Source organism: Eretmochelys imbricata, chromosome 20 (assembly GCF_965152235.1).
Source record: "Eretmochelys imbricata isolate rEreImb1 chromosome 20, rEreImb1.hap1, whole genome shotgun sequence".
NCBI lineage: Eukaryota > Metazoa > Chordata > Testudines > Cheloniidae > Eretmochelys > Eretmochelys imbricata.
Genome location: NC_135591.1, coordinates 5,133,580 through 5,148,595, shown reverse-complemented (window position 1 = coordinate 5,148,595; position 15,016 = coordinate 5,133,580). Strand labels below are relative to the sequence as shown.

General features: G+C 45.4%; 1 protein-coding gene across 3 annotated transcripts in view; it reads left to right on the top strand.

The window, feature by feature from the left end:
* Nucleotides 1-1,040: 1,040 nt before the first annotated feature.
* Nucleotides 1,041-15,016, top strand: part of SENP1 (SUMO specific peptidase 1) — a 32,819-nt gene continuing 18,843 nt past the window's right edge. For all 3 annotated transcript variants that reach the window (XR_013348466.1, XM_077838503.1, XM_077838502.1), the window contains exons 1-10: nt 1,041-1,128; nt 2,963-3,012; nt 4,419-4,549; nt 5,759-5,843; nt 6,344-6,503; nt 8,156-8,315; nt 8,929-9,029; nt 9,121-9,371; nt 12,160-12,214; nt 13,837-13,875. Coding sequence is in view for 2 of the 3 variants with exons in the window: in XM_077838503.1 (XP_077694629.1) it covers nt 3,009-3,012; nt 4,419-4,549; nt 5,759-5,843; nt 6,344-6,503; nt 8,156-8,315; nt 8,929-9,029; nt 9,121-9,371; nt 12,160-12,214; nt 13,837-13,875 (986 nt within the window). In the remaining variant the exon portion in view is untranslated. The remainder of the gene's footprint in view (nt 1,129-2,962; nt 3,013-4,418; nt 4,550-5,758; nt 5,844-6,343; nt 6,504-8,155; nt 8,316-8,928; nt 9,030-9,120; nt 9,372-12,159; nt 12,215-13,836; nt 13,876-15,016) is intronic.

Below are 15,016 nucleotides of genomic sequence, written 5' to 3'. Positions count from 1 at the left end.
TGCTCCCCTGGGGGGCACACACCGACCAACCTACACTCCTCTCCCATCCCCCCCCCCCCGAGCACACTGCCCGCCCTCCTCTGCTCCCCTGGGGGGCACACACCGACCAACCTACGCTCCTCTCCCATCCCCACCCCCGAGCACACTGCCCCGCCCCTCCTCTGCTCCCCTGGGGGGCACACACCGACCAACCTATGCTCCTCTCCCATCCCCCCCCCCCAGCACACTGCCCCGCCCCTCCTCTGCTCCCCTGGGGGGCACACACCGACCAACCTACGCTCCTCTCCCATCCCCCCCCCCGAGCACACTGCCCCCCCTCCTCTGCTCCCCTGGGGGTCACACACCGACCAACCTACGCTCCTCTCCCATCCCCCCCCCCGAGCACACTGCCCCCCCTCCTCTGCTCCCCTGGGGGGCACACACCGACCAACCTACGCTCCTCTCCCATCCCCCTCCCCCGAGCACACTGCCCCCCCTCCTCTGCTCCCCTGGGGGGCACACACCGACCAACCTACGCTCCTCTCCCATCCCCCCCCCCGAGCACACTGCCCCCCCTCCTCTGCTCCCCTGGGGGGCACACACCGACCAACCTACGCTCCTCTCCCATCCCCGCCCCGAGCACACTGCCCCCCCTCCTCTGCTCCCCTGGGGGTCACACACCGACCAACCTACGCTCCTCTCCCATCCCCCCCCCGAGCACACTGCCCCCCCTCCTCTGCTCCCCTGGGGGTCACACACCGACCAACCTACGCTCCTCTCCCATCCCCCCCCCCGAGCACACTGCCCCCCCTCCTCTGCTCCCCTGGGGGGCACACACCGACCAACCTACGCTCCTCTCCCATCCCCCCCCCCCGAGCACACTGCCCCCCCTCCTCTGCTCCCCGGGGGGGTCACACACCGACCAACCTACGCTCCTCTCCCATCCCCTGCCCCCCCGGAGCGGCTAGTCCCGCCCCGCCCCGCCCCCTGAGGGGACGGCGACAGCGCGCTTCCCGACCTGCCGCGCGCCGAGGCGCTCTCCGAAGCGTCACTTCCGCTACCGCCCGCCGGGCTCCCGCCGTTTCCGGCCGCCTCGTTGCTGGGGTTTGGGGGTGAGGGGCCCGCGCGCTCCGGCTGGTTCCGCTTCCGGTAAGCCCCCCCCCGCCGCCGCCTTTCAGAGCCCGGCCCCTCAGCCCCCCCGCCGGCCCCCTCCCCCGACGGCCGGTGGGGTCCCCCCCGCCAGGCCCCCCCAGGAGCTCTCGCTACCCCCGAGTGCCTCCCATCATGTCCCCCCACCCACCCCATTCCCTCTGCTTCCACCCCCGTCAGACACCATGATCCTTGGTGTGTCTCCCCCCCACCAGTCCTCTCCCCCCCCCCCCCTTCCCGGCTGGCCCCTTCCCCTCAGGCCCTGGTGGTGTCTCCCCCATAGGTCCCCACCCCTGCTGGTGCTGTGCTCCCTCGCCCCCCGGTAACTCTGCCCCCTGAGTGCCTCCCAGTCTTATCCCCCCCCACCTGCAAACTCCCCTGTCAGACTGTCTGAGCCCTTGGGGTCCCCCTTCCCCCAGTGTGTCCCCTTGTCGCTAACGTCCCTCTCCACTGCTACTTCCCTTTCTTGCTAACATCCTCCTGAGACCTCATGATCCCATGGTGCTCCCTCTCCCCCCCGCCCCCGGCAATTCCTTTACCCCCAGTAATTCCTTGTGTCCCACCACTTCCACCACCTGCTAACATCCGCCTGTCGGATTCCTGCGTCTTCCCTTCAGGCCCCTGCCATGGTGGTTGTGTGCTCCCTTCCTGCCCCGTCAGATGCCTGTCTCTCTCCTTCTCTTTCCCCATTGAACCCTAAATGCACATACCTCTTGTGTCTCCCTCTCCGGCTTGCTAACGTCTCTCCTGTGTCACCAGCTGTAACCCCTAACTGCAGGTCTCCCTTTCAAGTACTAGACCTGTCCATTCTTGCTTAACTCTTATGTGCTGATGGGATTGCAAGGTGACATGGCAGCAGCCTTCTCTCTGCCTGAAGACTAGTGTGCACCTGTATGCTCCCTTGCTGCATGTGTCTACATCTTACTATGCAAACAGACATTCCCTCTAGCAGTCAAACTGCTAGGTCATTTGCAAAGCTGTTCTTGTTCAAAGCAAATAGATGGGAGATCAAATCCTCCAGCACTGGTTCTGTAGCCAGTCTTATTCCATACTGAACTGGAGAGCAGAAAGAAAAGGAGTACTTGTGGCACCTTAGAGACTAACAAATTTATCTGAGCATAAGCTTTCGTGAGCTACGGCTCACTTCATCGGATGCATGCAGTGGAAAATACAGTGGGGAGATTTATATATATAGTGAACATGAAACAATGGGTGTTACCATACACGCTGTAAGGAGAAGTGAGCTGTAGCTCACAAAAGCTTATGCTCAAATAAATTTGTTAGTCTCTAAGGTGCTACAAGTACTCCTTTTCTTTTTGCGAATACAGACTAACACGGTTGCTACTCTGAAAACTGTAAGGAGAGTGATCACTTAAGGTGAGGTATTACCAGCAGCCCCTGTCAGAGGGGAGAGTGCATACCTGTGGTCTAGAGAGCCTGCTGGCCTATGTCGTTGGTGATGTGAGTGCAATTTGTTGCATTTCAGAAGCATTCTATAGGAGTTTATATAGTGGTAGGTAACTCACCAGTCAACCAGGTATCTGGTAGACCAGATGAGAAATAGGACTGTCCCAGGAATGAGGCGGGGGCAGTCCCTGGCATGTAGAAAAGATGGCAGCTGCCAACATTTAGTGAAGAAAAATGGGTACACAGCGTAACAGACTGAGATGGAAGCTCTAAAACCTTTGGGTAGCAAGTTCCATCTCTCCTGCTGTCCCTGTGTTCTTTTCATTCAGGGAAAGCTAGTGTCTGCTTGGACATCAGGTTCATACTTGATTTGGCTATTTGAGGTCTTTTGTGTTGTGTGAACCGTATTCTTTCCCTTCCTTTTCAGTTCCCTTGAGTTTGTCGTCAGCATCAGTGATGTGAGCAGTCTGGAAATGGGTAAGTGTTGTGCATTTCTGCCAAATGAGAGGGTGTGCTGTCTCTAGGTGTGTACAGGCCCAAACTCAACAGGGAATCTGAGTGCTGCCTTGACGCACCCAACCTCTGGAATTCTGTGTGTTTTGCCTGGGCCTTATCTCTGTGTAACATCATGTAAAAGAAACTTGCAGCTGAAATGTTCTTGCATTTTCACTGAGGAAGCACAATAAGCTGTGTCTCATTTCCAGGCACTTCTGCTGCCTCTAGCTTTTGGTATGAACTAGGAGCAGGCTTGATATGAATGATAGAGCACTTTCAGTCCCATGTTTGTTTATTCCTCATGTTGTTTAAATTGTATGGAAGGATCAATATCAGTTCTGTGCTGTAGCAAACTTGAGAGGGAAAAAAGGGCCAGATTCTGCTATCAGTTACACTAGTATAAATTGGGAGTAAGTGTACTAAAATCGGTGGTATAAGAGGATATAAATGAGAGGAGAATCATGCCCATAAATGTAAAATAAGGATATTAAAGCATGTGGGATAGTGCAAGATCAGGACTAAATGTCTTAATCAGTGAGGCTTTCATTGCTTCATGTGTGAGACTGCTTGCTGCTAAGAAGGTTTCCAGATAACCTAAATTTTCTGTCCCGTAATTTCCCCTAGTTATAGCCCCATGTATCACCCTAAATAATTCCTCTCCCTTCTTGGCATTTACACCCTTTAATTAACATTAGTATTTCAGTAGTGCCTAGAGGCCCCAACAGAGGTTAGGACCCCATTGTCCTTGACACCGGACAATGGGGTCCTTTCTATTGAGATTGTAAACTCTTTAGGGCAGGGAATCGTCTCTTACAATCAAAGGGCAGGAGGCAATATAGAGGCACAGATTTGGGCAAGGTCACACAGCAGGGCAGGGGCAGAGCCAGGAATAGAACCCCATTGTCCCGATTCCCAGTTCAGTGCCCTACCGACTAGATCAGGCTGCTTCTCATATTCTAGCATGTAGATGGTTCTTACCTATCTAACAATTTTATCATCTACTGGTGAAAATTGCATAAGAGCTGGGTGTTTTTTTTATTATTTTATCATCATTATAAAACTTCTATTGGCTTCTTTAGAGTCTTTGTATCATTTATGAAGGAGGTATTAATGATCTCTGAGGATTAGAAGCAAAAAAGGTTACAAAACGTATTCAGGTGTTTCCATGATGTGTGGGGATGTTTTCTAGGTAGAGGTAAAAAAGTACTATGCCTTTGTTTTGGGGTTACTGTTTTTCCTTGGTTTTTGCAATATGTTCAGGTGCTTTTACTAAATCATTCATTGGCATTAGCTGGACAGAAACTTTTTTAAAGTGAGATTGCATGGAAAATGCCTGCTTCATTGGAAAGCCCTTTGTGAGAATTGAATACAGAGCTGTGTTTTCTCAGATGAGATTGCTGATCCTATGAGGATGGAAGCTGGTGACGCAACGTTGGCTAATCACAACTTGATATTCAAGGCCTTTCCTCTACAACAGACTGCTATTCCAGGGGATCAGCTTTCACTGTCTGATGACAAGGTTTGGGATCATTTTACTCTTTACTCATTTACAACTTCACATCTGTCAATTCAAGTTGCTGAAATGCATCGTTTTGACTTAATGTTTCTGTTGGTCCGATTTATTTTTAATGTTCTGAAGAGCTAGTTTCAAAATGAAATCCCTCCTTAAAACTCTTTTCTGCTGTGATGTGTACAAGACATTTCACAGTAATTAGGCAACTGATATGCTGTGACAGCTGCTGTTCATGATGACTGGTTTTGTCTCATTATGTCCTTATGCTTTCCCTGTCTATACATCTATCCACTTGTGGTCTCTTGTCTCACACTCAGATTGTAAACTACTTGTGGCAGGGGCGGTCTTTTTGTTGTGTTTGTGCAACACTTAGCACAGTGGGTCCTGATCCGTGACTGGGGTCCTGTGGTGCTGCCACAATATATAAATGATAATACAGTGATGCAGAAAAGTCTTTGAATTCTAAAATCTTGCACATTTGAAATTGCAACCTTTTTAGTATTTGTAGTACAGTAGCATCTGAAGCCTGAGCTGTGTTTTGCTAAGCACTCTCTGAAAATATAACCAAAAAAAAAAAATCTCTTGCACCAAAGAGTGTACAGTCTGTGTTTACTGATCAATGTAGAAAGCTATACTTGCATGTGTACACACACGCTAATATTAATATATCATGTGAAAGCTACACGTGTAGTCTGTGGAAGCTACACGCATAGTCTGTGGAAGCTACACGCATATGGATGCACACAAATATATATTTTGTGAAAGCTATACCCGTGTATGTGTGTACACACTCTCACGTATATCTTATGGAAGCTACACAAAATTGCATACACTTATTTTTGAGACAACCGTGCACTTGCAAGATAGTTATGAAAATTTACCAGCTTAGATACAAAATCTGGTTGCCAGCCCCATACTGTGGTGATGATAAACTTAATATTTTACTGACATCTCAAAAAAAAATAATAAAAAAAGTTCACCCCAGAAGGGTAGAATTTTGCAAGGCTGCCTGTGGATAGAGCCATCTCAAAAATTTGCCAAGTTGTCAGAAAAGTGTTGACATTATATTACAACTCATCCTATGATCACACTGTCATAGATCAGTAAGTTGCAGAAGATATTAGAGTAGTGTAGCTTTATTTTTCATGCCCCGGTGTCATTTTTCTTTAAATAGTAACCTTAACAGTTGTTAATTTTGATTTTCTCTTTGTGTAGTTTTTACCAAATAAGTTTGGCAGTTTGGAGAGATCTTTTACATGCTCTGCGGGAAGTGCATCATGCAATCCAAGTTACTACTCAGGTAAAACATGCTTATTTGGAGTCAGTTCAGTTACACAGGAAGTGTCTTTCTAAGTGCTCAGAAATTATAGCCTTGCATTAAAACACTTTAGCTCAGGCTGAGCTGGCACCTCCTGCTCTGTCACTCATAATATTTTCTCAGATATTGTCTTAGGCTGGGATTTGCAAAGGGAGTTAGCCAGGTTCCTCTGAATATCCCATTTTCTCACCCCAGGACTGAGTTATGTTTTTGGAAAGTTAGAATAAAATCTTTACAGCCATTTGAGTTGTGCAAGTTTTGTTTGTTTTGGTTTTTTTGAGGGGGGCATGGGGAGTGTGGATATTTCTAAAAGCATCCTTCAGGCTCTGATCCTGCAAGCTGTTCCATATGGTTGAATTCTTACACATGCAGACAGTCACTGAAGTCAAGTGATACCTGAGGTCCTTTAATATTTAATGCTGAATAGTTGGAGCTGAGTATGTGGGCTCTTTATTTACTGTTCAATATTTCTCTCCCGGCAGAAGTTCCATCCTCTGAGAGTTACCGGGTGTCGGGAGAATTGAGAATGTTGGGACCAAGTGCCAACGGACAGTGGAGGGGTTTGGTACCCACCCTGGGTTCTATGTTACAGAAACCTAGAGTGAGTCGAAACTTGTATCTCGACACTCGCAAAACTCCAAGGTGTGTATGGTTCTGCTTCATCTTTAACATACTTCCACAGGATCCTCATTAGAAACCATTCATTTAAGTTGTGTGTTGTGGAGTTTTTACTGCCCCCTCTGACACCCAAGCAGCATCTTTTAAAAGCCTTTGATAAGCAATCCCAAATCTTTCAATATCTTAACAAAGTTCAGTATAGCATTGAATGAGTGGTGATTTGGTGTCTAATGTGACTCTGCTTTTGCGTCCTCATAGAGGCCAAGGTCCTCCTGGGCTCTAGCTGCTGTCTGCATACATGGTAGATATATCTGAAAATCTTTTCACCACAGCGGTATAATTTGTCATCTTTAGAAAGTTTGCATAGCATAGCCTTTTTGGGGGGGAGGGGCCCTTCACCCAGATCCTTAAGGTCCCAATCAAATAATAGTTGGAGAAACATTCTCCATGACTGCGTTATGGTCATTCTTTGCCATTCTATCGTCACTTGGCAGCCAATGGGGGGGAAAGGCGGGAGCAGGGTGTCGGGGGTGGGGGAGTAGTACGAGAGACTCAGAAGGGAACAGGTTTAACCCAACTTTGAGTGCATTTAAAAATTTCCTTTTAGACCTTATCTGAACACACAAGTTGTGACACTTTCACTATATCAGTCTAGTTAAAACAGTACAACCCCCTTTAGAATGGAGGTATTTATGCCAGTATAAACCTGCCTTCTGCCAGTGTACCTTATTCCCATATAAGGCAGCTTTATACTGGTATACGCATTCCATGCTAGGGGCTGTACTGGTATAATTATATTGGTTTAAAAAAGCACATCTCTAACAAAGCTATACCAGTACAAAAACTTAGTACTGTGAACAGATGGGAATTCCTACAGAGTAGCTATTGAAACTATATCTGAATTGCAAAGTGAGGTCATGAATTACTCTCTGGAGCCCGAGATGAGAGAGATGGAAAAAAGTATGACTAGGTGAGAACAAGACCAGTGAAGCAGCTGTTAATTCTCTTCTCTGACCAGCAGCAATGGAGATACCTTCCATCTTAACTTTCAGAATTGTGTTTTAATCAGGATCATTGTGCCATCTGGGGGCCAGACTTTTAAACTGTACTTAAGTGTAAAATCAGCTTAAAGGGGTGCTTGTGGGGTCTGTTAATTTTAGATTGTTTTTAATTTCACAAAATGCCAGTTTCTGATCAATCCCCCTTTAAAGAAGATGGCCAAATATTTTTTTTTTTTAAAAAGCATTAAAAGTTCTAAGGGTTTTCCTGCATCCCTGTTGATGTTCACAAGAATCATCTGGGTAGGCCGGAGATCAACAGTCCCAAATGGAGGCCAGCCCCTCCTGTCCCCCTCTATGTGCACATGCCGGTGGCAGCAGTGAAATGCAGTCTCTGTGCATTTAAACACCATCCCAGGTCCTTGGAGAGAAGAGTGGAGAATCCAGTTTCTTGCTGTGTCCCTAGGCTCTCTTTGCTCCCTGATCTACCTGGGGGGAGAGTTTCTGTTGCATTCTTGCTGCATACAGGAATCTAGGGAGAGAATAAAAGGGTTGCTCCAGCCCTGCATCGGTCTCCTTTTTCTCCCAGGCTCTTTGAGGGGGTTTCTGGGAAAATGTGTACGTGTCTGTGATTGTAATGCTTATTTTGTAGACTAACATTCTGTCCTCTTTCCACAGTGGAATGTCAAATAGTTTTGTAGGGAAGTCAAACCATCATTGCCACATATCTGCCTATGAAAAAACGTTTCCAATCAAGCCCGTTACAAGTCCCTCATGCCGTCGCAGCCTGCTGAGCCCCAAGAAAACCCAGAGGAGATTTGTCAGCACTGCAGAAGAGGTAAGAACAAGCAGTGGAGACTTAAGTTTGAATACAAGAACTTCCATTGGGTAGCACTGTATGCTGCTGTCTGGGATGTTCAAGTGCTGCTTTCTTCCTGAACTCCAACCCATACCCCTTTCAAAATCGTGCTGCAACCGGAGTGATAACTTCCCCTTGAGATCTCAGGAGGGGGAAAATGACGAGAACCTCAGGAGACCTGATTTGGCCCTTCTAGCCTTGTGAGATGTGAAGCGGTTGAGCAAGGGTTCCTGCGCACTTTGAAGACTAGAGTCAACATTCCCCTTTATAGATGGAGTAGTGCCTGCATCTGAAGTACTTTCAGTTTCCATTAGGCAGAAGTTCGGACTGCAGCCTTACTCCTGTGGAGTTTGCAAGCTCTGCAATCAGTCTAGCCCTGGTAGCTCTCTGATCCTTGGCGCTTAAGTTCTGTAAGTTCCTGAGACCCCTGGTGTGTGTGTGTGTGTGCCGGGTGTCTGCTCCAGCAGAGTGTATGTAATCCACAGTGTCTGTCTCTGCTCCTGCTCACTTACTATTATTGATAGTGTTTGTATTTGTTAAGCCTGACTTGAGTCTTAGGGCAGTGGTGAAGTGTCTGCTTATTTCTCTGCAGACAGTTCGAGAGGAAGAGCGAGAGATCTACAGGCAGCTGCTTCAGGTGGTCACAGGAAAACAGTTCTCAACATCCAAGCCAGCCTCGCCTTTCCTCCACCTGTGAGTATATGAAATACCCTCCCCAACTGAGGGTCAGTACCATGGTGCAATTCTTCTTCTTTGGGAGCTTTAATTTTCTGTTTGTGTGTAGGTCCAGATGTTTGAGTTCCAGTAAAAATGTAGTGAAAGAAACCCCATGCAAGAATGCAAAACCATTTGAAATGTACAGCCTCGCTCCAGGCTGCCAGTCAGCTAGTGTTCTGGGAACACAGGAGCAGCCATCACACAAGCCACCACCGTACCCTGTATCCAGTTATCCATCAAATGTAACTTTTGAGTCCGATAATACCAGCACTCAGCATCAGCAAGATAATCTACCAGCATCCAACGCCCAGTCTGAAGGTAAAAATACACTGAGATCAACTAAATGTATAGGTCAGAGATCACCTTTTTGTTCTGTTTCCCCACTCCGCAGCGCCAGGCACAATGGGGCCCTGGCCCATGACTGGGACTCTTAGGCGCTACTGCAATACATGTAACAAATAATGGTTTGAATAACATTTTAAACCAGAGCTCACTGCTCGCTTTCATCCCAAGTTTTGCTTGCGGGTCAGAGACTTGGATCTAATTTATTTCCCTAGTGGGAGAGGAGGGGTAGGTCCTGTTCTGTCCTTGTAGTTGCTTTGCTGAATTGTAGGAGCAGCAAATGTGTGAAGACCAATTAAATCGCTTCCTTGTTCAAAATGCCTAAAAGGTAGATGTCAACATAAGCATATCTTTGTGGTCCTTGGTAGCGATTGCTATAGTGAAGGTCACAAATAGCTTCTGTTATAATTCCCCATTTCTGTAACTTCTGGAAAGGTTCACCTTTGCACTGATATTTCCAGGCTTGAGTAAAATATCCATTTTAGGAGCCATTGAGAATCAATGGGACTTAGGCTCCTAAGTCACATAAGTGCTTTAAAAATGTTTACCCATGGCTTTTGCCTGAAGGAGATTATTAGAACGGCCATCAGACCAAAGGCCCATCTAGCCCAGTATCATGTCTTCCGACAGTGGCCAATACCAGGTGTCCCAGAGGGACTGAACAGAACAGGTAATCATCAAATTATCCATCCCCTGTCACCCATTCCCACCTTCTGGCAAACAGAGGCTAGGGACGCCATCCTTGCCCATCCTGGCTAATAGCCATTGATTGGACCTATCCTCCATTAATTTATCTCGTTCTTTTTTGAACCCTGTTATGGTCTTGGCCTTCACAGCATCTTCTGGCAAAGAGTTCCACAGGTTGGCTGTGCGTTGTTTGAAGAAATACTTCCTTTTTGTTTTAAACCTGCTGCCTCTTAATTTCATTTGGTGACCCCTTAGTTCTTGTGTTCTGAGAAGGAGTAAATAACACTTCCTTAGTTACTTTCTCCACACCAGTCGTGATTTTATAGACCTCTATCATATCCAACTTTAGTCATCTCTTTTGCAAGGTGAAAAGTCCCAGTCTTATTAATCTCTCCTCATATAGTTATTTTTTTTTTAAATTGGAGCAAATCCCTAGGCATTTTGGGGCAATGTGCTTGCCAGTATGGAAAATAATTTTCTTCTGAATATTTGCAGCAGTGCATATTTCCAAATGTCTGCAGTTGGATTATTTGAAAATCAGTTCTTTTTTGAAAAAATTAGCCAAGTGCTTGCTACTTTTGTAGGGCCATGCCTTGGCCAGATTTCAAGTTTGAGTGACATTTTCAAAGTCTCCTAGGGAGCTGGGTAGCCAAGGAGAGATGATTTTCAAAAGCACAAATGAGAGTTAGGCACCAACCTGCCATTTGTGTCTTTGAAAAATCTCTCCAGACCCCTTGCAATTTCAAATCCAAAAAAGCATCCATCTCCCTTTGGACTGAAATTTTTAAAGCTGTCTAAGGTTCAGGATAAAATTTTCAAAAGTGCCCAAGTCCCATTGAAAATCAGTGGGATTTAGGCTCCTAAGTCACTTAGGGGCTCTTGGAAGTGTTACATTCAGCCGTCTTGCATTTTCACCTCCCGCCCCTCGTGGAAGGGAGAGGAGGAGGAAATCACAGTAATTTTTTTTTATACATCGGGGGGAAATGTTCCTTATTCACCATCTTGCAGCTTACAAATGGCTGCAGGCAATTTGCTTATCCCCCACACGTCACCTGGAAGCATAGACCAAGCAGGGAAAATTCCCAAAAGATGTATGTTTCAGACAGCTATAGCTATTCAAAAATGAGCATATAATGGAAAGTGTTTGACAGCCAGTTTTAGCTGGCACTGCCTACACGCCTAATCATATATTTGTCTTTCTGTGGCACTCCTAATCCATGGGACTTGAAACATGTTGCAAACAATAATGCACAATGCATATTTTCTCCTGAGAAATGGGCTATAAGTCGGGAAGTGCAGGGAAAGAGAGGTAAATTGAGGGATTCTGTCACCATCCTATTCCCTGACCTATTCGTTACATTTTAAAGCCTGAGAAATTAAGAATAGATAGGGGGTTACAAAACTGCATTGTCTTTGGCGTGTATCAAAACCACAGGTCCCAAATGTGGTGGTTTCAATACAAATGTGTCTTCTAGAGAACCTGCTAAATAACAAAACCCTTCCAGGTTTGTTCCAAATACTCTGTGCATCCAGTCAGCTTAAATACACAGCAGCAGCTCTTGCATCAAATACGGCAATACAATACAGCAAACATACAGCTTACTCCTTTCTTTCCCTTCCCATTGCTTATCTTATTTCCCATTGTAGTTCTAGTCTCCTCTGTTCTATTTTCTCCCTTCTTTCAAGCCATTCATACTTCCTCTGCCTGTTACAATTATGTATTATTTTAGATTATTTTTATGGTTTGAGACAAAGTTAGTTTTCAACACTAATATCTTCTAGGACAACATCAATGATTTTCTAATCTTTTGTTTCTGTAATCTAAAACCTAATGTACCTTTAAAGCTGAGCTTTCAGAGGAACCTAAGGGAATTAGGCACCCAAATCAGGCATCTACTTCCCTTAATTTCCTTTGAACATCCCTGTCTGAAGTTTAAAATGAAGATTAGAATTTTGAATCCAAACTGAAAACCTGTTTTAAGAATGAGAATGGGGCATAAGGAACAGAAATTTGCATAGAGAGTATATTAAAAACTAGCAAGGGTTTGATTAATATTATTTCTTTTGCTTTGGGTAGGATCCGACTCAGTCATTGTGCTCAAGGTAAAAGATTCCAGAACTCTGACTCCAAGGTAAGTTTGTAAAATGGCACATATAAAAAAGGGTGTTAATTACTCTCAAAATATCTTCCTGCCTCTGGCTAATTGGCTGTTTCTTTGCTCTATCACTGCCAACTTGCGCAGATTCTGCACTTGGATTATTTTTTCCATAAGACTAGGTTAGTCATCTAGTCCGATCACCCGCATGTTGCAGGGTACCTCCCTCCACTGCTTCCACGGACATCTAGCATGTCCCTGAGTCTTCAGTGACGGTGCCTTGAGCACCTCCCTTTGGAGTTTGCCCAGTTGCTCTGTTGAGTACTGCTTCCTAATATCTAGACTAAACATTTCTCTGCTTAGCTCAGGCTGTTGCTCCTTATGTCATTATCTTCTGCGACTGTGAATAATTCCCTTCAGTGGAAACCTTTCCTGGAATTCATTTCTAGACTGTGGCATTGTCTCTGTGAGTCTGCAGCTGAATCTACATGAATTAAATCTCCCCCGTTCTCTCCTTAGTGTCTGATGCACTGATCCTTGTATCATCTTTGTCACCTGTTTTAATTTTCCTGAGTCTCTCTTTTCACTTCTTAAATTGATGTGTATGGGCCTGGGAGGACCATTCCAGGTGGCACAATTCTAGTGATGTGCAGAGCAATACTCTCACCTGCCTAGTTCTGCAAGCAATTTCACTACATATACCTCTTTAAATAGCATTGTCTGTCTTCATAATGGCATCACACTGTGACCTTTTTAGTTTGCTTTCCCACTGTTTTTTTTCCCCCTTGTAGGCTTGATATTTTCCGTGTAACTGACTTCCCCCAGCTTGTATCATAGCTGATATCCTGGCAGAAAGTTAAATGTAGAAATGGTTTCTTTGCAATGTATAAAATCTTAAGCACAGAATCTGAAGGGTCAGATTTTCCAAAGTGCTTAGCAACCCCCATTGGAAAATCAAGGTCAGGGCTACTCTTAAAAGTTTTGCTGGCATAATTAAACTGGCAAAACCTTCCTAGTATAGTGACAGCTGTACTGGGGTGAAGGTGCTTTTGCTGATGTAGTTTGTCAGCTCCTTGAACTGGCAAAGGCACTCTGAGGTTGGTATAGGTTTATCTACACTAGGACGTACATAGCTATATTGGTAAAAATTCACGTCTCTAACTGACATAGCTATGCTGATCTGACTTTTAAGTGTATTGCTGTTGTTATTTCTGTTACAGATTGCAATAAAAGGCCCACTAACCCAATAATTTTGGCTAATACTATATTAAACTTTCATTTGATGGTGAAGGGCTGAAGTTACTTTTAAAATAAACTAGGGGGAAAATATTTGTCCTCTGAGAAATAATTCAGGTTGCTGTAGGAACTTTTGTGTATTCCTGTTTCTGTTGATACTTCTGTGGCGCAGCAATCATGTTCTTATGTTGATTGATCATGTTCTTATGTTGAACTTTCCTTTCCTCTCATGACTGGGTTGGTATGCATGTAATTGACTTGAACCTTAACGCTAAAGAAGGTCTTAAATTTTTCACATTTCATCCAAGGGTCATGGGCATACTCAGATTGCAATTATTTGTTATGTGAGCAATTAAAACAGTTGTCTACTGTCCATGTAGAGCAATATTCACATTTTGTCTTGTTTTTTCCCCCTCTTTTAGCCTCCCTTTCTTCCAAGCAGAACTGTGGATCAAAGAATTGTAAGTTCCTCACATTTTGATTCTTTCCGTTTGCTTTGGTTTGTTTTTATTCAGAAGGTCAACAAATGATCTAACATCTCTAAGATCTAGACCAGTTTTACATGGTGTGTAGGCACCTAAAGATGCAGATAGGTACCTAATGTGATTTACAAAAACACCTGTCTGCAGCTTTAGTTATCTAAATAACTTTGTATATCTGGCACCCATCTCTGTCCAGATGGCTAAATTCTCATCCAGGCCCTTATCTGATGTCTTGTCTTGTGCATTCACCTCCTTTATGTCCTTGACTATTGCAATCTTGCCTCCCTTCAGTCCATTCAGAATCTTGCCCTCTTCCTAGCTTCAATCATATCTCCTCTGTCATGGAATCCATCCCCCGGCTCTATCTTTCACACGTTGCATACAAGCTTCTTGACCTTCACCTTAAGGTGCTTTGCAATTTAGCTCCTCCCAGCCTATCAGATCTATCACAGCATTGACAGCTGCCTTTCTACCAGCTTCTTCTACCTGTTAGTCTGCTTTTCCCTCAAGTACCTCTGTGCTTTCTCCCATGTCATCCCCTTAAGCCTTGTACAAACTTTTCCCAGGAGTTACTTATCCTCCCTCAGTTCCCTTCATAAGGTTCACTTCCTCTGTGATGCCTACAGAATGTTTCCAACGTATAACAGTGAGGCAGGTGACAATACGGTGACCAAATAGCAAGCGTGAAAAATTGGGACGGGGTGGGGGGTAATAGGAGCCTAGGTAAGAAAAAAGCCCCAAATACTAGGACTGTCCCTACAAAATCGGGACATCTGGTCACCCTAGGTGACAAGCTACATTGTGCATGTGGACTGACTTCAATGGGAACACTCACATACTGTAAAGTCAAGCATGTGTTGAAGTACTTTGCTGGATCATGGCCAGAGGACTCGGCACTTTGCAGGAGTAAGCCATGCATTAAGTGCTGTAGTGACGCTGATTCCCATTGCTTTGCTTGGTTCTGGGCTGTGCTATGGTTCTCTTCCTGCTAGAGACACCTGATTCATCCCATTTTTGCCTTGAAAAACAAAAGCAAACCACCACTGCTCCCTCTCTGGAAGTTCTTGGGCTGTAGTGAGACAGGTGGGGTGGGAGAGGACACAGCTGTCTTTCGGAGAGA